General features: G+C 36.6%; 1 protein-coding gene across 3 annotated transcripts in view; it reads left to right on the forward strand.

The window, feature by feature from the left end:
- Positions 1–25,785, forward strand: part of NALCN (sodium leak channel, non-selective) — a 263,458-nt gene that overhangs the window by 209,818 nt on the left and 27,855 nt on the right. For 2 of the 3 annotated variants that reach the window (XM_006909384.3, XM_025045008.1), the window contains 10 exons: positions 5,746–5,847; positions 6,248–6,317; positions 8,855–8,946; positions 9,035–9,157; positions 11,289–11,345; positions 11,580–11,700; positions 11,797–11,928; positions 12,857–13,024; positions 14,732–14,836; positions 19,649–19,755. In XM_006909384.3, coding sequence (XP_006909446.1) covers positions 5,746–5,847; positions 6,248–6,317; positions 8,855–8,946; positions 9,035–9,157; positions 11,289–11,345; positions 11,580–11,700; positions 11,797–11,928; positions 12,857–13,024; positions 14,732–14,836; positions 19,649–19,755 — 1,077 coding nt within the window. Of the gene's footprint in view, positions 1–1,204; positions 1,292–5,745; positions 5,848–6,247; positions 6,318–8,854; positions 8,947–9,034; positions 9,158–11,288; positions 11,346–11,579; positions 11,701–11,796; positions 11,929–12,856; positions 13,025–14,731; positions 14,837–19,648; positions 19,756–25,785 lie in introns of all 3 variants that reach the window. The other variant, XM_025045009.1, reaches the window with a different exon arrangement.

Here is a 25,785-nt window from a genome sequence, read left to right on the forward strand (position 1 = left end):
AATATATATTAAATACCAATTGCTAATACTGAATCTATTAATGTTAAAATATTATACATTAATCAAAAATTAATCTAAATATTACAGTAAATATTTATCTGTAATTCTATTAAGGCTGCTTAGTTGTTGGTCTTCCTTATTAAGATTTCCATAACACTTAAAAACTTGTGTAGATTAGTCGAAAGGCCATTTGGAGATAAAAAGATTAACCAGATGTATGGAAATTAAGTGTGTTCAGAGAACAATAAACTAAAGAGATGAGATCTATAGGTATATGCATTTACATACAACATAAATAGTAAAAATTTCAAAGTGGCAAGATAAAACTTAATTGAAGCAAACATATATATTGCTTTCTTAAAAAGTCAAACTTTCTTTTATTCAACCTTTGAAAAGTTTTTATTGAGATATAATTGACATATAACATTATGTTAGTTTCAGGTGTACAACATAATGATTTGAGTGGATAGTTATGTATTGTGAAATACAGTAAGTCTAGTTAACATCCATCACCATATATAGTAAAATAGTATATTCTAAGATGTTGTCCTAAGCATGTTATATTTCATAGAGGTTTTTGTTTGTTTGTTTGTTTGTTTGTTTAGATACACTCCAAAATGATTGTAATGTTACTTCTGGATTAGGAGAGCTTCTAGTAAATTTTACCTAAAACATGGGGGAGATATTCTAACAAGGTTTTATCATTTTATCATAGGAAGGTAAAGTAACAAGCAATAAAGAAAAATACATATCTGTGGAAAAATTGGTTCATACAGTTTATGCAACATTTGCAAAATTTTACTTTTATTATAATAAAAGGTTCGGTCTTCTCATTGTAATTTACATTTTTCTGAGTCAGTAGTTGGGCTACTAAAGTTGAACCTGAGTGAATGGTGTGGGTTTTCAGACATTTTATTTGCTGAATTTTAATAGATTTCCATAAGTTAATTATCTTTTTTTATTTATAGTACCTACCTATAATAAGACACTAAAGGCTTCTTTTGTTTTTCAATTTACAATGAAGTTCTAGTTTCTCATGTATTTACATGTCTATATAAGAAAACATTTTTCTGAATAACACAAGATTGGAAAGAACTGATCTGCTGTTGCAATTAAGAGCCATATCCATTTACTCTGGACTGGCCGATTCACAAAGGACTGGGGTATTCATTACGATGAAAATGCAGCTTTTTCTTCATCTCAGCAAGAGCCCATTACAAAGGAACTCATCCATTAGCATCAGCTGTTGTCTCTACTTGGGACAATCACTTTGTCACTTCAGTGGAGTCAGGTAAGAGCCCTTCCCAAGAAATACTCGTTATCTGTTTTTTTACACAGTTCTCCAGTCATAGTTTTACATAATTACCACTGAAGGACTATTTTCCTGTTGTCTGTTGACGTGATTACATTATATTAACAAACAGTGGATAATATTTTACAATGTGCTTACCTTGTGTAGCTCAAGATTTGAGTACAATTCCTCAAATTTAATGCTCTGCAAAGTTACTTTGCAGTTCCTTTAGATGGTAATTATATTTAATCCCAAATGGTATTGCATAATCTAACTTTTCTATAATGAATGAAAATAATTTGAAGACTCATAGGCCTCTCCTTTTTATTACAGAGTATATGGGCTTTTCCCACACCTTTGTTCTGGAACATTAAGAAAGAAGACATGGAGACAGAGAAGAAAGAAACCGAGGACCCCCTGCTACTGTTTCTATAAACAGCTAGTGGTGTTTAAAGGCTAATAAAGCTCCAAAGATCTCTCATATAACCATAATCTTTGGGCCAATTTAAAAATATTTTAGATGGAGAAGTGTCAAGAAAAATAGAGACAATTTCTTAAGACATGATTCTCTTCCCTCAGCCTCTATAAAAGATTATATATATATATATATGGCTGTCATGTAAGGGGCAATTGAAATTCCATAGCACAAAGGCAATGCAGAGAAGAAGAAGAAAAAAAGAATCAATCTTTCATATGTTTTTTTCAAAGGCTTGGCAAGAAACCAGGGGTAATATTTTTGCAACTGGGAATGTGTGTTTGCTGAAGAATATTCCCACATTTGAATCATCATCAGGGGTCCCAGTCTTGTTTTACTTTCAAAGGTAGAGAGGGCATAACATTAACCCCAACTGGGAAAAGGAAAATGCCTCACTGTAAGTCTCCTCCAGGGAGCAGGAATAAAGAGATTACATATGCCTGCATAATGGAGAATTTCCTCACTCAGACAAGACAAAAGACTTCATTATTTTTCACCAGACACTTGAAGTTGTGCCTCCCAGTTCCAGAAGCCAAACTGGCAGACCAGTTTTTTCACATTAAGCCACTAGGTGGAGCGTCTGGGAAATTGGCCTTCTAGGTCTTGCCATTCTGAAGACGTTGAAGACCTTAACTACCTCGACGCTGTCAGTCTCTCCCCTGAGAAAAGCGGGACCTCCCGAAGATCAGTATGCTTTATCAATACCATTAGCTTAGCTTTTTCTCTAGGCAGCAAATAAATGAAGATTTTCCTTTTCTGAGACCAAAAGGCATCTAAATTCTAATGAAAAATTTAAAGTGGCAATATATAACTTCATTGAACACTCAAGTACTTCTCCTTCTGAGGAAGTCTTTTACTAAAATATTGGTAAAATATTAAAAGTCTCCAACTCCTTATTGATAAAATATTAAAAGTCTCCAATTCCTTGGTTATTTACTGTTTCAGCTTGGAAAATAGATTCCTCTAAGACATGATACCTAGAGACCATGTTCCCAGCGACAGATCAGTTCAGTTCTCCCGTTTACGATATTGAAATGAATTCAGCTCAGCCTCATGTTGGTTTTTCTAGGTTTCCCTTAACAGCTTTCACTTAGAATATAGATAAAGGTATATAAATTTTCTACTTGCAAGAAGCAATATCTGATTTTTTTTCATTACTGTCTCAGGGCCTCATCTATTATAGGTGCGTATCTCATTTTTTGATGGCATAGTATTCCAACTTGAGATAAAATTAAGATTATTTAACTTCCTCTTTAAAAAGCATATTTCAAACACATGCTGTTTTGTTTGTGATTATTTCCATGCTTCATAAGCATTAAGTGATCAAAAAAGAAATTAAAATACTTGATCTTCACAGAATTTCAACGTTTATTCTCTTAACAAATATTTATTGAGCACCTACTGAGTTTTCTTGTTCAAAAGCTATTGCAGATACTCAGAGGAAAGATATTGGAGCATTTGGTCCAAGAAGAGCCTGAACAAGAGCACTGCTAAATGAAGATGGAGGCTGTTTACCTTTGTTCTGGTACCAGACTTGGAGGAGGAGTGCTGGGGTGTGGGGCTGGCACAGGGGTCCAGAGACTTACATTTATCCTGAGGCTCCAAAGGTGACCTCTTAACACCAAGGCAAGATGGCCCCATCGGCCTGCCTTCACTTTGCTCAGATTCTGTGGGTACCTTTGGAGCCCCAGGAAACGAGGAGGTAGGTAAGCGGCCTCTGTTCAGAGAACAGGAAGACGCTGGCAGGGCCCCTCGCAGTGAGGAAGTAGAAACCGCCAAGGTTTATACTTGGCTCAAGTCACTTGTTACAAGTTTTAACTGGCCCAGAGTTACCGAACTCTTTTTTTTTTTCCCCATCATTATTTAGTTTGAAATTGTAGAGCAGACAGTGTTATAGTTCTCTGGACCCAGTCGGAAAAAGAGGAATAATCTTGAGCCAAAAGAGAAAAGGGACTTGCTTTCTCACCACTGTTTCAGCCATGCTGTTGGTGGAGGAGATGGAAAAGACGTCACAGGGTAGGAGGAGCCTTTCAGATAGCCAGAGAGTCTCCACGGAGACCTGCCTATCTTGTATTTAGAGGGGCAAGGGGCCTCAGCAGGATTCACAGAGGCCAGCCAGGACAGGCATAGGTTATGCTGACCCAGGTACTGGGACATCTTTTAAGCCCTGGAGTCAGTAGATGTAGTGCTAACTCTTCCCCAGCAAGAATGCCCAGGTGGTCTCAGGTGGGGATGTCAGCCAAATAGGGCAAATACCTGCAGTCCTTTATCACAGGCAGCTTAAAGTCAGTTATATTCTTCCATCTCAAACATAGGGGGACAATCAATTCAAATAGATATATTATAATCCAGTTCTATGTGTTTTGTATTTAAGTCCTATAGGTCTCAACTACTTTAGGGGAGAGTCTTGCGACAGAATAAAAGTTACTAAGAGAGGGGCTGCAGGTTCATACAAATGGCAGGGGTGTGTACATCTGTGCCAGGTTTTCTCAAGATGGCTTCATAATTTTCAGTCCTTAGTTGGAAAACGATCTTGGTATATATATTATAAGATTGTTCTATACCTTTGTCAACTCAGCCTAACTTACAAATGTATCTTCCTATGTGAAGTCATTCTAGTCCTAAAATTATACATGACTCTGTATATCACTGTCATAAATTCTTGTCATTAAATAAAATTTTGACTTGGATTTTATCTCAAAATGGTTCGTGTGCTTATTAAACTAAGAATAGTGATTATTTGGGCTTACTTCCTACAATGCATTTACATTTATTACATTTGTATGACTTTCCATAAGTATTCACCATAATTATCTTTATCGATATCAAAAGTATTTTTAAGTTCTTAAATATACACATGATGCCATAAAAGCTGCTATTTTAAGAATGCTAAACAGACATAGCTCTTTTCTCAAAGATATTAACTCTGAGACAGATAGTAATAATATAATTCAAAGCCAGTCTAGAAATGCATTTTAGGAAACATAAATATGAAAGTCTTATGTTAAGCAATGACAGTAGTACATGTGTTCAGGTGTTGAACAAATACAGTGTTGTAAGATTTACATGTCATGAAACCATTGCATTTTAAGCCTGAGTTTTCTTTGAGATCGAGGCCGTCTCCTCACGTTACCCATAAGGGAACTGAGCTGAAAGGTCACTCACTCAACTTGTTCATGACAGTATCGCCTCTGGAACAGTTCTTCTAACCCCTGTATTATTTTCTTTCCACTTGACTAGTACACCAAGGGAATTTCTGTCATTTTTAGTTGGAGAGAACTTTTTGGAGAAGAAATTTCGTTCTCTCTCCAAATCATTCACACCGCAGGTGTTAAGTCACCCGATTGTGAAAAAGAGCACATGTTTTAAAAGTCTTCAGAGTTTTGTGGCAGCAAGGAAAATAGTAACTGGTTACCTGTAAGCCACAAGCTTTAGACTGAGATTTCTCTAGATATTAATTCCAGCTTTAGCTACTTCTCTTAACTGTTGATTTGTGCCTCTAACTTTATGCTTTCTGATTTTCCTCGAGTTCTGCAAAATCTTCTTGGAACATATATTCTATCATCTCAGGGGCCTGGGTGGACAAATCCTTCCCTGAGGGCTTTTATTAGAAACCTTTTTGTCTAAATCCAAGACCAACATCATGATTAACTGTGGCAGGCTGGGTCTGTTTAGAGAATCCTAATGGAAACTCTTCTATTTGGGAGATGGGGAGATAAAACATTGAGGGGGTAGGCACAGGGCAGGAGCTTTCTGTTTATTTTCCAGCCTCTCTTCATAGCTGTAACAGATATGCTTTGTAAGTGTTCTTAACACAACGCCTAAAGCTCCTTTTCCTTCATGGTTATGTGTCATTTGCTGTATTTTGCCTTATCATTGGTGTTTCCTTAAAAATAATAAGAGTAATGAGCAGTTATGTATTATTCATCCCAAGTGTACAGATCACGCATTTATCTTGGGCTCTCTTTTTTTCTCCTAGAGCTTGCACTCGACAGCGCATGCTGAGTGGATCATTTGAGGGGCAGCCAGCAAAGGAAAGGTCAATTCTCAGTGTGCAGCATCACATCCGCCAAGAGCGCAGGTAAATACACCAGGAGATGAGGCTGCAGAGAAACAAAGGAAAGGAGTTTTACAGGGACATGCTCACTGCTCTGGTTAGCAGATAGGCATGGGTTAGATTCATTGATGGTAACAATAATGAAATTCACAATCAGATTCAAAGATTCAAAAAATCTTTCAAAAACCTTTTCCGTGGTGATGGCTAAATTCTCACTTTTAAGATCAGAAGGAAAAATTCTGAATTTTGTTAGATGGTATCAAAGACATTTGGATAGACTAAAGCTTTTGCTATGAAAAGAAATAACCAGCTTTCATTATGCTATCAGAAGAGTGGTTATATTTATTTATTTTTTATAATGTTCATTGCTTAAGTCAAAATTTTTTCTTGAGATGTATTGACTCATTGGTTGTGGTTGTTTTAGGTCACTAAGACATGGCTCAAACAGCCAGAGGATCAGCAGGGGGAAATCTCTTGAAACTCTGACTCAAGATGTAAGTTCTAAGAAATACTTTGGATTTTGGAAACAAGATTATGAAAATTTATTTAAATGACTGCTCAGACAATTCCAGTGCCTGGGTCTTTGTGTCGTACTGTCATGTCTTCTTAAGACTTTATACCAGAGGCAATCAGGAGACTCAGGAAACAAATTAAATGGTCAGGTACAGAAAAGTGATTGTTAACTATAGAAAATTCCAGACATCCTGCAGGACACATGTCTTTGCTAAGATAGTAACACAAAAATGACATATTGACTGCATTTGACTGAACTTAAAGACATTTAAATCATTTTTACAGGAATGATTCACATCACTGACTTTGAATATTTATTAATTTCAACTATTCTAGAATCTATATCCAATGTTTATAATTGGGCTTTACATACTAGGAAATAAAATTTTATTTCTAGAAGAAATTTTCTGTCAAAGTCTGCATAAGATTTCCCAATAATTTCATTGCTTTTAGACTGTAGGTCATTCATTTATTTATTTACCGACTCAGTAAATACTTATCATGTGTTCATCATATGCCAGATTCTGTTCTAAGTGATGAGGAGTAGTCGAGAAACAAGACATCATCTCTGCCCTGTAAGTGTTTACAGTCTAGTAAAAGAAATAATAACCAAGTAAACAAATCTATAATAATTTCTGAGTTATTTCTATTTATTTTTCATCCTCTTTTTATTACTATGACAGGTTAGCTCTGTACATAAAGAAAAATAAAATAGTGTGAAGAAATAGACGATGTAAATTTTGGGGCAGGGAACGTTAAAGGATGGTCAGTGTAGACTCCTCTCCATGAGCCCAGAGACCCAGATGAAGTGAAGAAAGGAACCACTGGAAAATCCAGGGACACCCAAGGAGGCAAAAGTCTAACTTCCTGGTTAGACTCACCAGCAGCTTCACCATGCCGAGATTACCACGAGAGGTGGGAAGTACATACTAAGTAATTATCATCAGTGGAGCCAGGGTTAAAAAATAGGTCTTAAATTGAGTCTGGCTAACTTACCTAAAAAAGCAGAATCTTGAATGTTCAGAGCCAAGAGTGGAATTTGAGAAAACAGGTCTAGCAAGAGAAAGTTCACAAAGCCTTGTGGTTTTTTATTTTTGTCGTTTTCACCGCTTATTTCTTATTTCTTAAGAGTTTCTCAAATTTTCAGCCTACTTCATCTGCTTTCAAGAAACAGCTACCTTAGTCAGAGTAAACTCTCCTTACTAAGTGTTCTAGATAAAATCGAGAATGAAAGAAGTTACACCTGATATTGCCATTACCCAATGTACACAGTTCTAATTGGTGCAAGCATCTGTTAATTCCATGATTTTTAAGCCAAATCTTTGTCTAATATGCCTCACCATACTGTCAACATGGAATACTGATTAGATTCAACATGTGGCCTGTGTGCTTACTATAATTTGAGGGTCAACCACAGCGCATGGAGAAAATGTCTAGGCAAAAATTCAGAGAGGCAATACTAGTTCGAAGGACTTTCCTTCAATACGATTCAGTAGAAATGTGTAGTATACTTAAGAATCAAATGAGAACATGGCTTTGAAAATATGTGTCTTAATATATACAACAAAAGTCTCTATTTGAATCATCTTAATTCCGGAGATCTATATCTTCTTCAAAGACATTTTGTCATATTTTCTATATAGATGTACAACAAAAGTCCATCCCCCACCTTCTCCATAGCAAGAGGTCATGGGAGTTCTGTTAATTTCATAGGAAATCTATCCTAATGTCTTTTCCTTCATAGTAGAAGCAATTTAAAATAGAGTTTTACCTTTTCCACTTATTCCAGATGATAGAAGATACAGATAATTAAATCTAAGGAATATTTTCTATAAAATTTTTTAAGTTATTCAAACAACGGCTTTCCATCTCCCACAGAGTGAAAACCAGAGTCGAGGTCCTACATGACCATCCCACCTCACGCATCTGGCCTCGTCCCACCTCATCATCTGTTCCTTGCTCTCCGCCTACTCTGACATCCTGGCTGTTCCCTGTGCATACACACAGATCACTCCCTCCTCTGGAAGAACATATTCCTGCAGAAACTCAGTGACTGCCTCCTTCTAGTCTTTGCTCAAATAACAGCTTGTCATTGATGCCTGCCCTGACCTACTTAAACTTGGAGCCTTCTAGCACTCTCTAAACTCCTTTTTTTTTTTTTACCAGAGCCACTGCACAGCTTCTAACATTCTTACTTGTTTTGATTTAGTCTTTGTCTGTCTCCCTTAACTAGAACATTAGCCCCATAAGAGCAAGGATTTTGTTATGGTTTTTTTTCTCCGTTTTGCTTTATCACCGGCACTAGAACAGTACCTGGCATATAATTGGTTCTTGATAAACGTTTATACTGAAAAATATATACCTTAGAGCAAAAAACAAAAAATACCCTTGCTAAGATGACTGTCGCCTTTAAAATATATATAAAATAAAGATACTCATTTCAGTTGTAACTGATCATTTGGGGAGTTTTCAAAAAAAGTTTTTCTTTCTGATATGCTCCCTTTCAATTTATTTCTAGCATTCTAATACAGTGAGATATAGAAATGCACAAAGAGAAGACAGTGAAATAAAGATGATTCAGGAAAAAAAGGAACAAGCAGAAATGAAAAGGTACAGGGTACTATGGTGTTTCTTGGCTCTCGTTTTGGAATGGCAAACTTTCCCTTAACCTTCCTCTGCCATAAACTTCCTCTTCAAGGAAAGTGCAAGAGGAGGAACTGCGAGAGAATCATCCGTACTTCGATAAGCCACTGTTCATCGTTGGACGGGAGCACAGGTTCAGAAACTTCTGCCGGGTGGTGGTCCGGGCACGTTTCAATGCGTAAGTACACTCAATTTCAGCCAGGTGTTCGGCCTGAGTCGTACAAACAGCAGGGGGGGTTGTCATACAAGCAAGAAGGAACGTGTAATCTTAATGGGGTCACAAAATAAACTGTGGGCTAATTAATCATGCTGCTCCTATTTGCTGAGCAGCCAACCAGGTGGAAAACAAACAAAGGTTCCAAGTGGTTAACATTTATAAACGTTTATAAAACAGTTAACGGCCATTTTTGTTTTTATTCGTTCATTTTAACTGTTGCCCAATATGTTTATATCAGTTTTATTAACTCCATATTTTATTTTTGGAAGCAAAGGGAGACTCAATGACATGTGACGGTCACTGCACACACCTTCTTTTAGACTTGTAGTTCCTTTATGGTAAAAAAATTTTTTTAAATTTAAAAAACCCTAATTGGTTTATTCTAGAATAATGTAAAGTAGGAAGAAAGTTGACTGATATTTCCATTACCAACTGTTACAAGAAGAAAACCCGCTGGCCACTGTCTCTATCCCCACCCACATGGAAGAAGTGTGCAAGAGGCTGTCAGTGTACTCAGCCTGGAGCATGCTGCACTTGTGATGACCCAAGCCAATTTTAGCAGGCAACCAGTGTATGAAATGGAATTTTCATCGTGCATAACTTTAAGCAAATATCCTGAAGACATTAAGAGTCCTGGAGGAAGTGTAGGAAATACTTGCCCATCTGTAGTTGGACCTTCCCTGACACTGTCACTTAAGTAAATTGATCTCCTTGTTGATAATCAGTAGCATATGATATTTTCTATCTGTTATGAGCTGAATTGTGAGAAAAAAATAAAAAACCCGAAAAAATTCATATATAGAAGTTCTAACCTCTAGTACTTCAGAATGTAATTGAGGTTGGGACTTTAAAGAAAAAAATCAATTAAAATGAGGTCATTAGAGTGAGCCCTAATCCAACATGACTGGAGTCCTTATAAGACGAGGAAGTTTGGACACAGACACATAGGTGAGACTATGCGAAGAAGCAGAGAGAAGATGGTCATCTACAAGCCAAGGAGAGAGGCCTGGGACCGATCCTTCTCTCAGCCCTCAGAAGGCAGCACCCTTGCTGACACCTCCATCTCAGACTTCTAGCCTCTAGAACTATGAGAAATTAGTTTCTGTTGTTTAAGCCACTCAGTCTGTATTTCAACAGCCTTAATAAACTGATACACTACTGTAACATTTCAGGACTTGAGACCTCAGCAACCATCTAATGTGTGTCCCCCCGCTTCCAAAAGAGGAGGGCACAGAGGTCAGCGGAGGTTACAGGCTTCTCTAAAGGACACCAGTTAGTGTATGGCTCTCTCTGAGTGCCAGACTGTCGCTCTAGAAAGACCTTCACAATTTAAAGTACTTGAGTAACAATCATTAAAAACTGCCCTGAATTTTCACAAAGTAAAAGAAGAAGCTAGCAACTTAGAGTTGATTTGTAAGTTCCAAAGTGGGTTTTTCATCTGGAATTATCCTGTTGGCTGCTTCCATGTCAACATCTAATAGCTAATTCTCCACTCTATTTAGTGTGGTATAATTCTCCTAGTCAGCAACGCAGTTGATGTAGGCCAAGGAAGACTTTGTTGTAACTGAGAGTACATTCACAAGCACCATCAGGAGCTTTGCTGAAGATTGGTTCCTTGAAAGTAAAAGTTATAAGTCCCCACTCCAAGAAATTCTATATAAATTACTCCACAAGATTGCAGTTAAATACAAGGTGAAGAACTCTATTGAATTTATAGATATTTAATTAAATAATTATAAGGAACATCCTTGAACTGCTAAGAAAGATTTAACTGAGTGTTTTTAATGAATGTCAGAATTTAATTTTGTAATATCCATGTCAGAAATTGTTGAGTGGAATCACAAATTCTAATATCAAATTTCGAGAAATATAAAACTTTTCTTTCCTAAGTATCAACTGCAGGCTCTTCTGACTTTTCTTTCATCTAATGTTCTTTGCCTTCCAAAGTCACAAACAGTTAACATATATTATAATGGACATTTTATAAAGGATAAAAAACGATTTTAAGTGTATGATGTTGATAACTACACTGATGCTAGGTTATAACACCCTTTTATGATGCAGAACTTTATATGTTGATTCTCTCTTACAGATCTAAAACAGATCCCGTCACAGGAGCTGTGAAAAATACAAAGTACCATCAACTTTAGTAAGCGTCACAAACTGTTTTCTATGCACATTTGAAGTTTCTGTGTACTATTTTATGTTGCATAAAAATGTAAAAATTTTCCTTTGTTTTCTTGCTATATCGTGCCGTGAAATAGACAAGTGGAGATTCATAAAAATATACGAGTCACATTAACAATCACAGAAGCATCTTCTCTGACTTTAGTGGCCCTGCCTAGACCATTTGTGTTTCTCAATTATGTTTGGTGTTTGGCAGTGATTTGCTGGGATTGGTGACTTACCTGGACTGGGTCATGATCATCGTAACCATCTGCTCCTGCATTTCCATGATGTTCGAATCCCCCTTTCGAAGAGTCATGCACGCACCTACTTTGCAGGTATCACTACTGAATCTCAGCTCACAGGTCTGAGGAAAAACACTGACCTGCAATTTTTCTGCTCCTTGTGATCAAACTGCCTTTTGCCCATTTCAGATTGCTGAGTATGTATTTGTGATATTCATGAGCATTGAGCTTAATCTGAAGATTATGGCAGATGGCTTATTTTTCACTCCAACTGCTGTCATCAGGGACTTTGGTGGAGTAATGGACATATTTATATATCTTGTAAGTCTTTGATTATTTCCTAAATGTAAAATGTAATGGTTTTGTAAAATCTCCTGCATTTCTTGGTACAAGAATGAGATATGTGAGTCATAAAAGTTAGATGCCAAAACTGAATTCTTAAGTAGTCCATTATAGCCAAATAAGAGGCATGCATATAAAATCCACATTAAAAGCATTTAAAATATCCATAGCTATGATTCAAATATATCAGTCGCCTTCATGTATACATAAGACATACATAAATAAGGACTAAGATAGTAAATCTAGTTTGTCCTCTCCCCATTCTTGTGGCTCTTATATTAAAAAAAAAAATCTATATCATATAATTGATTGATGAGCCCTTTATTGCTAAGAGCAAACTAAAATGAGTATGGATGGACCATTCTCTCAATTCAAAGGCATAAAATATCGGGCTAGGAAAGACCATTCAACTATTTTGTTAAAATAATTTGAGAAACCATAGGAAGTGACTCAGAGAACTTTCATTTTTTTCTCTATGTCCAACAAGGCATAAAATCAATGTCTTTTTCAACTCAACAAGAATTGTGACCATTAAGTGTAGCATGTTTAGATTGTTAATAAAATAGTATCAGGTCAAGCATAAGGTTTAGTGTAAAATGGGGGTGGCCATACCATGTGTACACTAGTGCATTCTGTCCCTTCACTTAATGAACAAACTGGAGGCCCCACTGATGTCAACATGATTGAAACTGTTAGTGGCTCTCCTTTGGGGCCACTAACAGGTCTAGACTGGGTTCATAGTTGAGAGCTAAGAAACTGCATACACACCTGGTGAATGCTTGTCCCACATTACACACTGAATCTCTGCTATAGGAAAGTTATGGTCACTTGGCTCTCAGAAAATGTAGAAATGTAGACTGTAGAGAATAAATTGCATAAATTCCAGAGATTATTTTTTCCCCTCTAGGTCAGCTTGATATTTCTTTGTTGGATGCCTCAAAATGTGCCAGCTGAATCAGGAGCTCAGCTCCTAATGGTTCTTCGGTGCCTGAGACCCCTGCGGATATTCAAACTGGTACCGCAGATGAGGAAAGTTGTTCGAGAGCTTTTCAGTGGCTTCAAGGAAATTTTTTTGGTATGTTACAGTTACCTTGGCTTCCAGTGCACGTAATCCAACTCTATAGTGTAGCAAATGAGGGAATAAATTAAGTCTTGCTTGTCAAGGTTAAGTCTACAATTTTGTTTTTTGCCAGAGGATTATAAAGGTGCTAACAAAGCACAACACACATTCAGAAACTTTACCCATGGATATCCCTGGCTTATCGGTATATTTAATTCAACAAACATTTTTAGTTAACTAAAGAGAAGCACTCTGGAAAATAAGATGACAGGAGAATCGAAGAGATAGTATTTGCTGACACTTCCATTTCTAACTCTTGACCTTAATTTCTCTTCTGAGTTTTAGTTTCCCCATCTGGAAATTAAGGATAAGAAGATTCAAAAGCATCACTTTACAAATGATATTAGGAATTAACACATTTGAGTTGATAATCTCCTTCTATATGTCTCTTAAAGCATATAGCAATAGAATTTGTCTCTCATCTTTAGAATGTTAACATAAGACAAACTAAGAAAATGTAACATACAAGTACACCTTACTTTAAGTAACTTAAATGTCCAGTAATGAATACTTCCAAATGTGATTGAAAGGGAAAACATTGATTTAGTTGAGCAAACATTGATTTAAGGTCTTCTAAGAGCAGGGCTACAGATAAAACAACGTGTAAGAAGCTCACTGCTCATAATCTGTTCCAGAAGGATCTTTGACCTACAAAGGAGTGATCAAAGGACTTTTTTATTCTTAATGAGTTCTGCTTGTGCATCAAAAATGAGAATTAATTTATATAAGCCTGTTTTATATCTTGCTTTCTAGAAACATGTCTATGATGAGAGAACGGCTGTAGCTGTAATTGATTGAAAAGTATTTTAAAGACAGGTTGTAATGTTACTGTAGGCATATAGTTGCTAACATTTTTTAAAGATGCTCTTAAAATAACACATTTTCTTTGCAATAAAGCCATAAATGGTGGCTTTCACACAGCTGGAATTGAAGGAAAACAGAATATCATTTGATAGCTAATATATATGCCTCTTTGACCCTCAATAGATTTTAAAAGAGAATCTATTTGTCTTTCTTCTGATGATATTTCTGTGTAATTTTAGTATTTTTAAGGTATATTTTAGATTATTCAACTAGCACAGGTCAATAGTTTGTTCAGTTTCTTCCCTTTGCCACTTTCTCTGTGGAGACCAGAGCAGTCATCCAGTAGAGGGAGCATGAGTCAATTAACAGATTTGCTTTTCAGGACTGAGTTAACTCTAATCCTCTCTGAGCAGCACATCCATATGCCCTCATGCTCACAGGAAAGCAAAGCCACTGTCACTCTAATTTGTGCTCTGCTAATATGAATCCATTTTGAGAAAATGGGGAAAATATAACCATTTAAACGATTTTCTTTTGTTATATTCAATAAAATAGATCCAAGTGTTGACTTTAAAAACAGAAAAATCTAAGTCATGTCAAAAATACCTTGGCCCGTTTTCCTACATGAAAGTCATATGTTTTTATTCTAAAAATTCAAAACTTGTTGTTAATTTCCTTCTTTTAATATTTCGGTAAGGCTAATTGAATGACCTGTGGTGGAGAAGTGAAAAGATATCCTCAAAAGATCATGAATTTCATAGAATGTTATCAGAAACATCCTGTTCATATTGCTGTGCAAACCAAACCTACTGTTTAATGTTTTACCAAGAGATTTGATATCTCACCAATTTCTTTCAGGTCTCCATTCTTTTGCTGACATTAATGCTTGTTTTTGCAAGCTTTGGAGTTCAGCTTTTTGCTGGAAAACTGGCAAAATGCAATGATCCCAACATTATTAGAAGGGTAAGATGTTCTTTTCTATCTTTTGGAATAAAATTAAGCTAGTTTACCAATCCTTGGTAAGCACTTGGCTGAGGTGGCTTCGAGAACCCCCTGACAGAACTCTAAGAATTCTCTTCCCATGAACTCCTTTTACTTAAAGCATGCAGTACGGTTCTTTGTTCTAGCAAAGGTTTATAAAATTAAAAACACATATCAGGGAATTTTCCTCTTCTCTCCTATTCCAATTTCAATCCACTATTGACATCTTCTTCATAGTCTTTCAAGATTGCAGATGTTTATAGCTGTGAACCTTTGAAACTTTCCCTTTAGGTTTTCCCTGACTTAATCCTGCCTCTGTGGTCACATGAGGCTCACATGTCAGCAAAGAGCACCCCCTCCAAAAATACAAAAGGCAAAGTTTGACTTTCACACGCTTATTTAATACTGCTCCACCCCAGCATTCTCTCCATTAGAAGCCAATGCCTTGCATTAGCTCTTAGCTGCCCAGAATCTTCCCCATGAGGACAGCTAACAAAGATTTAAGCATGAATACTTTTGCTACTACTCGTTTCTTTACTCAGTGTTATTGAGAGGAGACTAGCTTCTGGAATGACCCCAGTATTTCAGTTGCTGAACATAATGAAAGGAATATATTGCATCTTGGATAAGTTGGACAGCTCTCTTCCAATGACCTCTCAGGGACTCAAGGTTCTTCTGTCTTTTGTTCCTACCTTTCTCTATTTTCAAAGTCTTCTCCATTTAGCTGGCCCAAAAGAACAGAGAGAACCATCTCTATCTGAGGGGGCTGTGGGCGGAGCCTAGAGGCAACACACCTTATTGCAACCCATGTTCCTCTGAAAAGAGCATGGCTTCACCGTACTGGAAGGGAGATTGCGATGTGTAGTTTAGAGGTGTATTCTATAGAAAAAAATGGACACAGTTTGGATAATACTTAGCCAATATCAGCTACACCATCCAGTGTCCCATTCTCTTAGAATTTTACCTTATGTTACAAATAGATTAATGAAGTAAACCAAGTACTGCTGATATATTAACTAGCAAAAATATTTCCTCATTCATATATGTAAAATACTGCCTTGAGTCCATTAAAATGCATGTTTCCAAAAGGATTAATAGAGCTGAAATACTGTACATACTTCCAGCAACCATGGCTATTTAATATAGATTTTATATCGGTTTAAAAATTTCTACTGAAATTTTCAGGCTTGCAATTTTAAAAATTATTAGCTCTCTAATAGTTATAAAATACAGATAATATCTTTGTCTAGTCAAAATACGTAATCAATTATATTCATAATGAGGATTTGAGGAAATGGCAAAGCAGAAGAGACCTTCTTAGGTTGGGGAGACCTTATGTTATTTCACAAGGTACCACCTAGGTCACTGCTTCCTTTAACTCCCCTCCCCAAAGGTTCCAGGAACTTTGATAAACCTGAGAAGCAGAACAAGGAACACATTACAAAGGTCATAATGTACCAAATTAGCTAGCGAAGGAAGTCATAAAGAGCCAATGCATTAGTCTACAATCTTGCGTAAGGAAAGAGGGGTTATTTTAGACCCACGTTGAATAGAGGCCAGAAAGATAATAACAACACTTCAGAATGAAGCCCAGTAGGAATCTTGGATGACTCAGTATATTAATAATGGCTAAGAGCATTGTGATTTTATACTGTCTACTCATCCCCAGCCCAAGCTAAAGATTGGTGATGTATAGAAGACAGAGCACACAATGAGTGGACGAACACACAAATATCATGATGCATTTATCCTCTTTATCCAAGCAATGAGGCCTCTGTGTAAGCTCATAAGGAAAGCCTGAGATCTTAGCCATCATGGAGAATATCCACAATAAGCAGAATAATTGAAAAGAAATTGGCATAATGAGACATTCTGTGTGTCTTTACATCAGAACAAATTTTTTTCTAGCTCTAATATAAGAGTCTAAGGCCAAGAAGACCATGTAGGTGAAGGGAACATCAGTTCTACCTCAGTCCATTTTTCTAAAAGAAACAAACCCAGAGAATAAGGGGAAGCTAGATATCCCAACATTTGGATCGCATAGCTTATATTGAAAGATAACACAGCTTGAGTTGTTGGTGCCATGTTCCTCATTTGGGAGAACATGTTTTTTGCTTGGCGTCTGCCTGAGCACTTTCTCCCTCTGCTCTTTTTCTTAAAACTTGACAGCAGAAATCTTGAGATCATTTTAGATAGAGATATGGAGCCCAGAACTTAGTCACAAAGCCCTGTAAACAAATGCTGAAGATACCTCTTGACAGATAGTTATTAAATATCAGTAATGTACTAGGCACCGTGATAGGTGAAATGAGAACTACCCCCGCTTTGCAGCATTTTCTGTCCAATCAGAATGTGTGTTTCATGTTTAAGCAACTGTGATATAAACTCAGAATTTAAAAAGAGCACATAAAGAGCAGAAGTAATGTGCAATCTCTGAAGTATGGAAAATAATGCTTCCACCTGGGGCTACTGTGCTGAGAATGCTTTAGGGAGGAGAGAGAATTCTAGAAGAATAAAGGAAGAAGGTGTGATGGTTTGTTCTGAGCACTTAATCCCTCTGAACCTATTTTCTCCTCTATAACACTTCTCACACAGTGATATTACAAAGATTAAACTAAGTTTGCTTATGTAAAGAACCTAACCCAACCCCGATAGTACATGCTAAACTTCCCTTCCCTTCCATGTATAAATGAATTGAAAAACAAGGCCAGAAGTATATGTAGTTTAGGAAGAGATCCCAAGGGACCTGGAATGCCTGTTTGGGGGTGTTGGAATGTCTTTGATGAGAAGTGAGAACTCATCAAATGTTTGTAAGAAAAGAAATCAGACACTTATTGGTGCTCACAAAGGGCAGGTACTATACCAAGAACTACCATCGTTACCCACACTCTACTGAGGAGGAAAACAGGTGTACATAGGTCCATTGTCAAAGGGTGACTTATCCAGGGTCACTACCCAATAACTGGGGATGCTGAGATCCATATCCAGGCAACCTGGCCCCATAGTCAATGTTTTTAACCCAGAACACCAAGCTGTCTCACCCAATCTAAAGTGAGATCTGGGAAGCTCAGAACGACAAATTAGAAGAGACAGTAAGGCCAAGTGCATCATAGGTGCTAGATACGACACACCACAGCATAGCTATTTGGAATAATGTTGTAAATAAATATGTATGAGGATATATTTTAACTGAAAAAGTGGGCTACGAAAGAGTAAAAACTGTACAGCCTCCTATATGCATAGTAATAAAGACCGGAAGGATATACACCAAAATGTCAATTGAGTTTGTCTTTGAGTAATTATAAGTAAGTTTATTGATGTGTTATCATTTAAGAGAATATTAGTTGCATAAAAAGGTTTTTAAAGAATTTTACTGGTAATCTAGAGAGCTGTAATGTTGGTATTAAACCAGTTGAAATAAGAATGGAGACATGGATGATGTGAATAGGAAAAAGCTATAGACAACTCTGAGATGCTGATGTTGGAGGTTGACAGGATGCTGGTCCATGGACAGAAATGGGGAAGCCAGAATACGTGTTTTAAGGTCGAAGCTGACTTTAAACAGATTAAAATTTGAAGTTCTGTTGAAATATTCAAGTGTGTGCACCTTGAACCCAGATACGAGGTTTAGGTTCAAAATATGACAATTATAGCCAAAGAATTAAAAATAACAAAAGGAAGAATGAAGACATAAAATGAGTCAAAAACGTCTTACTAATGTTTTATCTTTTAAATCCATTTTTAAACAGATTTGTTGAGATACAATTTACACACAACACAACTCACCCACTTCAAATGTACAGTTTGATGAGGTTTTTTTTTAGCATATTCAGAGTTGAACAACCATCACCACAGTGAATTTTAGAACATTTTCATCACCTCGTAAAGAAACATTGTATTTAAATGTCACCTCCCAAACTCTTATCCCCATGACACCTCCATCCATAAACAACCACTAACTACTTTCTGTCTCTATAGAGTTACCGATTTTGAACTTTTATATGAACAGAATCATATAACATGTGGTCTTTGGTGGCTGTCTTTTTTCACTTGGCCTACTTTCAAGGTTCATGCATGTTGTAGTGTGTATCAGTACTTCATTCCTTTCTATAACTGAATAATAGTCCATTGTATGGGTATACCACATTTTGTTTTATATTTGCCCATTAATAAACATTTGATCTGCTTCCACCTTTTGACTATTATAAAGTCATTTGTAATAATAATGATATAAACATTCACAACAAATTTCTTTATGGATATATATTCTCTTGGGCAGATACCTAGGAATAAAATTGCTGGGTCTTAGAGTAATACTTTGTTTGGTCATTTGAGGAATGGCCACATTGTTTTCCAAAGTAAATGCACCATTTTCCATTCCCACCAGCAGTGTGTGAGGGGTCTAGTATGAGGATTTCAATTCTCTACAACCTTGTTTATTGTTGGTTTTTCATTATAGCCTTCTTGGTGAGTATGAGTAATATTTCCTTGTGGTTTTGATTTGCATTTCCCTGATGCCTAGTGATGCTGAGTATCTTTTCATATGCTCATTGGGCTTTTGTATATTTTATTTGGAGGAATATCTTATTCAGATCCTTTGCCCACTTACTGATGTTTTCGGCATCAACTTTCACCATTCATCTGTGCAGTCTTTGTTATTATTTGTTGGACAGCTGTCCACATCACTGTTGTCAGATACTTAGTTATTCTGTAAAAAAGTGTTTATCTTTAATCTTTTCTGAGTTCATTTTCTAACCAGTTTCTCTCCCTCATCTCTTTTTCCCCCTATTTTAGGAAGATTGCAATGGCATATTCAGAATTAACGTAAGTGTGTCCAAGAACTTAAATTTGAAATTAAGACCTGGAGAGAAAAAACCTGGATTTTGGGTGCCTCGTGTTTGGTAAGATATCAGAAAAATATCCTGAAGAATGCTATATTTGTCAGTATAAGGTTTTAAATCAGTATATTATGGTATGAAACTAAAAGTAATTCTGCTAGAGATGTTAAAATGATTTCAAGTAATACAACTCAAAGCACTGAATTACAAGAGGATGCAAAAATACAGTAAATAAGGGAGCAAGTGGCACCTGAGTCCCAGATTGCTTCATGAAACTAATGAAATATCACTGCAGTATTTAAAACTTTGCTTATCTGGGTGCACATGGCTTTAAAAATTAGTAGAGCTTTAAAAAAAGATTTTCAATCAGATTTTTAATTAAATTTTAATTTTTAAAATTTTAAAACATTTTAATTAAATTAACACTAAACTCATCTTTAAGGAAAGATCTGATGTCCTCATAACAGTTGTAGAGAAGCTACCTAAATCATAAAGCTATTTCAATTTTAAAACCCATCGACATTGAAGGATTTCCATTATGGAAATGCTAGAAAGGAATAATCGGTAACACAATTGATTATATCTAATTCTCCCTTTAAAATGTATCTTTCTTGAAAATGAGTTTTCCAAGCATTTACATCAAATCTAGAAATACTTAGTACCTTCTTTCTCTTCCATTTTACTAATGATCATGAATAAGATTTCTCAGTCTGCTTCATTGATGTACCAAGTGTTCTATCAACTTCATTTGTCCTTTTAAATTGCTATCCTTTTTCTTTTTATTTCACTTTACCTCTTAAAGTAATGAGTAAACTACAGCAACTATTCTGCTTTTGTCACAATTGATGTTCTTTACTAAATGTCAAACTCTTTAAAAGGAATAACATTTCACCCACTTGTACCCTTAAGACTCATTGTTACTGCTTTGGCATTTCTCAAATATGAAATTCACTTTTATAAACAATTCAATACAATTTAGATTGGGTTTTTATTTTTTAAATGCCAAAGAATTATGAAGAAAGATTCATTTTGGATGTGTGGCTTCAGCACAGGTCGAAAAGTATATAATGCATGGGACTATCTTTATCCCAGTGTTAACGAGAAAAGCAGTCTAATTTACATGTAAATAAATATTTAAAGACGTATAAAACATTTATCTTTCTGTGAGGTGAAAACTCATTATTATACCATAAAGAGTTTATTTATATCAAGAACAAATAAGATTTTTTTCCTACTGTTTTAGAATTTTGGCTAAGCCTCAAAGCAAAGGTTAATAGGAGATACAGTATTATTATATTCTAAAGAGAACCACTAGGCAATCTCAGCAGAATATACTGAAAGATTATCCACCTCTATTACCTAGTTCATGTAAAAGAAAACACTACACTCAAAGATAACATTACGAGGTGAATGAGCTCAGTAGAGATGCTATGGCATCTCTCCTCCCTTCGTCATGGAAAAAGGTGCATCCTAATCCAGCCAAGTAAGGTCCCCCAGGAGGACTAGTTGATATCAGAGATTGGCAAGGCAAGAAGATTGGCAAGGCTTTTGTGAGCAAACTGCTCTTCCCTATCTGGCAGGGCAGAGTTATCCGATGTTCCCAGAGGGCCAAGTTGTCACTGCCTTGGGCCACTTGATCTGAGCCCTCTTGATGGAGCCCTGCTGCAAAGGGCTATGTCTCGGAGAACAGGAGCCCCTATCAGAAGAGAGTGTGGGTGTATTTGCAGGACTGAGACTGAGAGTCACCTGAGACTACCCTCACAGTGGGAATGGCACAATGACACATCCTCGTGCTGGGGAGTGTTTTAAAATATAGTGTATTAATGGGAAATTTGAAGTATAGTAAGGTCAACAAATCAAGAGACAATTACCATTGAAAAGATAGCTTGTTGCCTTTCCCAAGAGGAAAGGCCATGCCACACCACAGGGGGCCACCCAAGGGAGCACTAGGGTTGGTCACGAGACAGAGGAAAGGGACTGTGGGCAAGGGCCTTTACTGTGGTTTCCCTGGGAAGGAATGGGCGAAGCAGGGCAGGCAGGCTTAGGATTAGCTAGTGTGATATTTCAGTGGGCTCTGGGTGCAGGGACTGTCCCTCGTGGTCTGGTACCTGGCTGTGGGGTGAGTAGGGCAGATGGATGGTGGCCCAGAGTGTGAAAGTCCAATAAAGGAGGTGGTTAGGAGTGTGGACTCTGGGTTGTTTGGCTTGTATTTGAAAAGCACACCCTAAAAAGGACACCTGAGGGTGGGAAAAGGGTGATAAGGGAAGAAGGAAGCCAAAGCAGTGTGACTCAGACATTATATTGGGTTGTCCAGAACAAAGTGTGTCCAGCATGTGTATAATAAAGTATCGAGTTTATAGAAGCTAGAAACGTGATTAATATATGGAGTGTTTCTTAGGAATTAGGAACACGCAAATATGCACTCCATGAAAGAACAATAGCTGCTATGACAAGAGCACCAATGGCCAGAGTCCAAGAGCCTGAGAGACATAGACGCTAACTCTATTTCTCTAACTCCAGCCTTGTAAAAACCGGAGGGTAGCCTGAGAGTAGTGGGACAGAGTAGCCAACACTTCTTCTTCCCTTCTCAGGCCGCAGGGCGTGCTGAGCTGCTGAGGACGGGATCCTGGTATGGGTTATGAGAGCCAAGGTTTGATGCAAAATCGAGTGAACTTTTTAGAATGATCTCATAACTGAAAGTGACCAAAAAGCTTTGGGACCTCCCCAGGATGTCAGGAAGGGAGCTAGAATATACTATTAGGCAGTATTGGGAGGAAAGTAAACTTATTTCCATTTATATCCTATGTTATTCAACCTGTTCCATAAAACCGGCTACCTCTGATTGTAAAAATTAAAGTTAACTGAAATGTAATGTTTTATGTAAGTTATTATTAGGGGTTTCATGTCCAGTGACACTTTGAAAGAGTAAGTGAATAAAGAGGCATCACTTAAATATCATCACAATAGCTTTTGTTCATTGGTTCAGAATATTTTTTCATTGGCTTAGTTTTAGTGAAATATAACTCTTCCATCAAATAAATGTCATCCGTAACTATGATAATTTTTACATTTTCCTGCTTTAGTAAGCTTGTCAAGATTTAGCAGCTGAAAATTTTGAATTTTATATTCACTAATTTATGATTAAGAAAATAACCATATCTGGGAAGTGGCCTAGAGAAATGCATTGGTAATTATAATTAGGACTTAAATATGTACTATCTGATTCTGGAGGCAGTCTGGTTTCTGTATTTTCTTTTCAGATGACTACATTCATTTTCTTCAAAATCACTTGGACTTGAGATAAAATTACCTTGATAAAAAAAAATTAAACGTATCAACATATTATAAATATTTCTTGTTTTCTTTTAATTTGAGATCTTGGTTATAGAAAAATGGAATGCATGAGAAAGATCAACATAGTACTCAGTTTTACAATAAATGTTTTGATTGAGTGCTTACTCTTCACCAGGCATTATGTCACTATGGCCCTGACCTCTAGGAGCTTGAAGTCTAGTGGAGAACAGAAAGTAAAATTATAAATAATTTAATGTCATATACTAAGGGCTCTGATGCTACACGAAGCCTCTAAATTCACTTAACACTCAACTAAAGCTTACCTCTAGGTAATTTTAAGTTACACTGTGAAATACTCAAGGCAGAAGATCCAATTTTTGCACAGTCTCAGGGTCATACAATTTGGGTATACTCTTTAAGAAAAAGAATATAAAATTACCTTACTTCTATAAGTTTAATAAAAACATGAGACTATGTGTACTCACTGCTGGGCCCCTTCCAGACGCTTGGAAGGGCCAGGGGAGGGCCTGAGGTATAAGTTTCTCTAGCTTCTTGATATATCAGTCAGGATAGGACATAGACAGGCAAAGAGTACAGTGACACACACAGAAGAGGCACCTAACACAGGACCAGGGAGAAGGACCCAGAGAAGAAGACATTCAGTTAATTTTTGAAGGATGAATAGGAGTTAGGCAGTTGAAAGGAGAGGAGGCATGAGCAGGTGAGCAGGAGGAGCTAGGCAGAAGCCAGGTGTTACAGATCGAGGCAACTCCAATGCTATTGCCAGAGTACAAGGCAAAAATATGTCGGCACCTTCTAGGAAGTAAGAAAAGCTTCTGATTTCTTTAGACTATATGGCAGAGATATGTAAGATACAGGGTGTCATTTTGGACACCATCATTCCCTGCATTTCCTCATCTAAGGTCAGAGGCTAAGTCCCTCTCCCACCTTCCCAGAGGAGGAGCAGTTCTCCTTATGATCCTGTAGACATGATAGCACTTTTCACTAGGAGGTGAAAGACTGACCAAATTGCGAGGTCAGAGCCAATGTCTTAGTTTTCTGAACTGGATAGACAGATTATAATCTTTAAAAGTTAACCGCGAAAGATGATATTTAAAGGGCCTTCCAAATCAAGGAAGAGCTACAGGTAAAATGACAATAATGGATTTTGTCTGGGATTCATTCAAGTCCTCTGTGGTTGTACATAAAGTTTTAAACTTTCTAATTTGAGGTGCATGAACAAAGCATAAACAAACATCTTATATGATTATAGCTGAGACATCCTTATTTTTTTTAACATGCTATATTCTTCCAACTATTTAATTCTATAATCCTCTATTTTATTTTCTTTGGTTTAGACTAAAAGTTTGTTTTTAAAATATTCTAACTTCTAAAGGATATGGAACATGAATGTAGTTTGGGTTTCTACAAATTCAGCTAAAGAAAAAGCACTTTTACATAAAGAAAATGGATGGGTAAGAAAGTTCAACATCAGCTCTGAAAGCTGGCTCACTTGGTTTAAAAAAAAAAAAATCTTTATTGAGAAAGAGTGGTATCTGTAGAATCCTTATAGTTTCTATCTGCTGTAAAATATATTAAATTTAATTGAAACATCCCCAAAGGAAAAGTTGTTCGAAAAATCCAAAAGAATATGCTTATATTTTCATACTTAAAAACTATAAATCAAAATCTCAAAATATGAATTTCTCAGTAGGGTTTTTGCACTATGTAAAGAACATTTCTACCATTCAGCCTTAAACCTTTAGGAGCAAGTCAGTTTCATTTTTATGATTTCTTACTATATACTCATCTATTGAGTCCTAAAGAAAATTTATAAAGATACATTCCATGATTGGTCTGTGGTTTAAAAAATATGAAAAGGGATGGAAAACATACTAAACCAGATTGCCCCCCAGAGAGATCATTAAATTTTTATAAATGAGCTAGCAGGAAAAAAAATTATCAAAATATAATTTAGATAGGCTTCAGTAGGCCTACTCTCTTCAATAATCCTGAGCTCAGTTCTGCATCCCATTCAGGATGTGGCATTGTGATAGTCATGATTTTTCCAGTGTGTGGTTGTCTAAATCTCTTAATCTTTTAAAATAAGGGAGAAAGGGAAAAAAACACTTAGATCTTCTATTAACAACAAAAATGATAGCTAAGACCCGTAAGGTAAAGGAAATGCAAGAATAGTAGAAGGACCACTTTTGTAACTGGGAAGAAAAAAAATATAAAACATGTCAGAAAAACAAGAATGAGACATCTCTCCCCCTCCCCCACAAAAAAAGTAGTGAAGCAAGAATGTTGTAGAATCAAGAATTTGCCATGGGTGTAGACAGTGCACTGTGAGTGTTGACAGGGCACTGGGGTCTACAAGGGTATCTGCTGTGAACACTCAGAGTTCGTGAGAGAAAAAGTCCAGCTGGGAGAGAGTGGTCTGGAAACAGGCGATGAGCAAACTTGGCTTGCTGTCTAAGTAACCTCCAAATGCATCATGTCTTTACAGCGTGATATTCACAGGAGTCCACAGAATGAAATAAAGTAGCCAAATTCTACTCTTTTTACACTTTCTGTACTAACATGGGGAATTATAATTTATGCCTTTATTATAAAACAATTTCAAAGTTCATATCCGAACTCCAATGCCCCTTGGAGAATTTCCTGTACAATTTCTAACTAGAAAATGTATTCCCAGAGCCTCTGGAGCTACAACTCAAGTTGTGTAGCATTTTGCTGTTTTCACTTGAGAGCACTCCATCATTACCTAATAATTAATTACATAATTAATAAATTATA

The sequence above is a fragment of the Pteropus alecto genome, unplaced genomic scaffold, assembly GCF_000325575.1.
Source record: "Pteropus alecto unplaced genomic scaffold, ASM32557v1 scaffold13, whole genome shotgun sequence".
In the NCBI taxonomy this organism is placed as follows: Eukaryota; Metazoa; Chordata; class Mammalia; order Chiroptera; family Pteropodidae; genus Pteropus; species Pteropus alecto.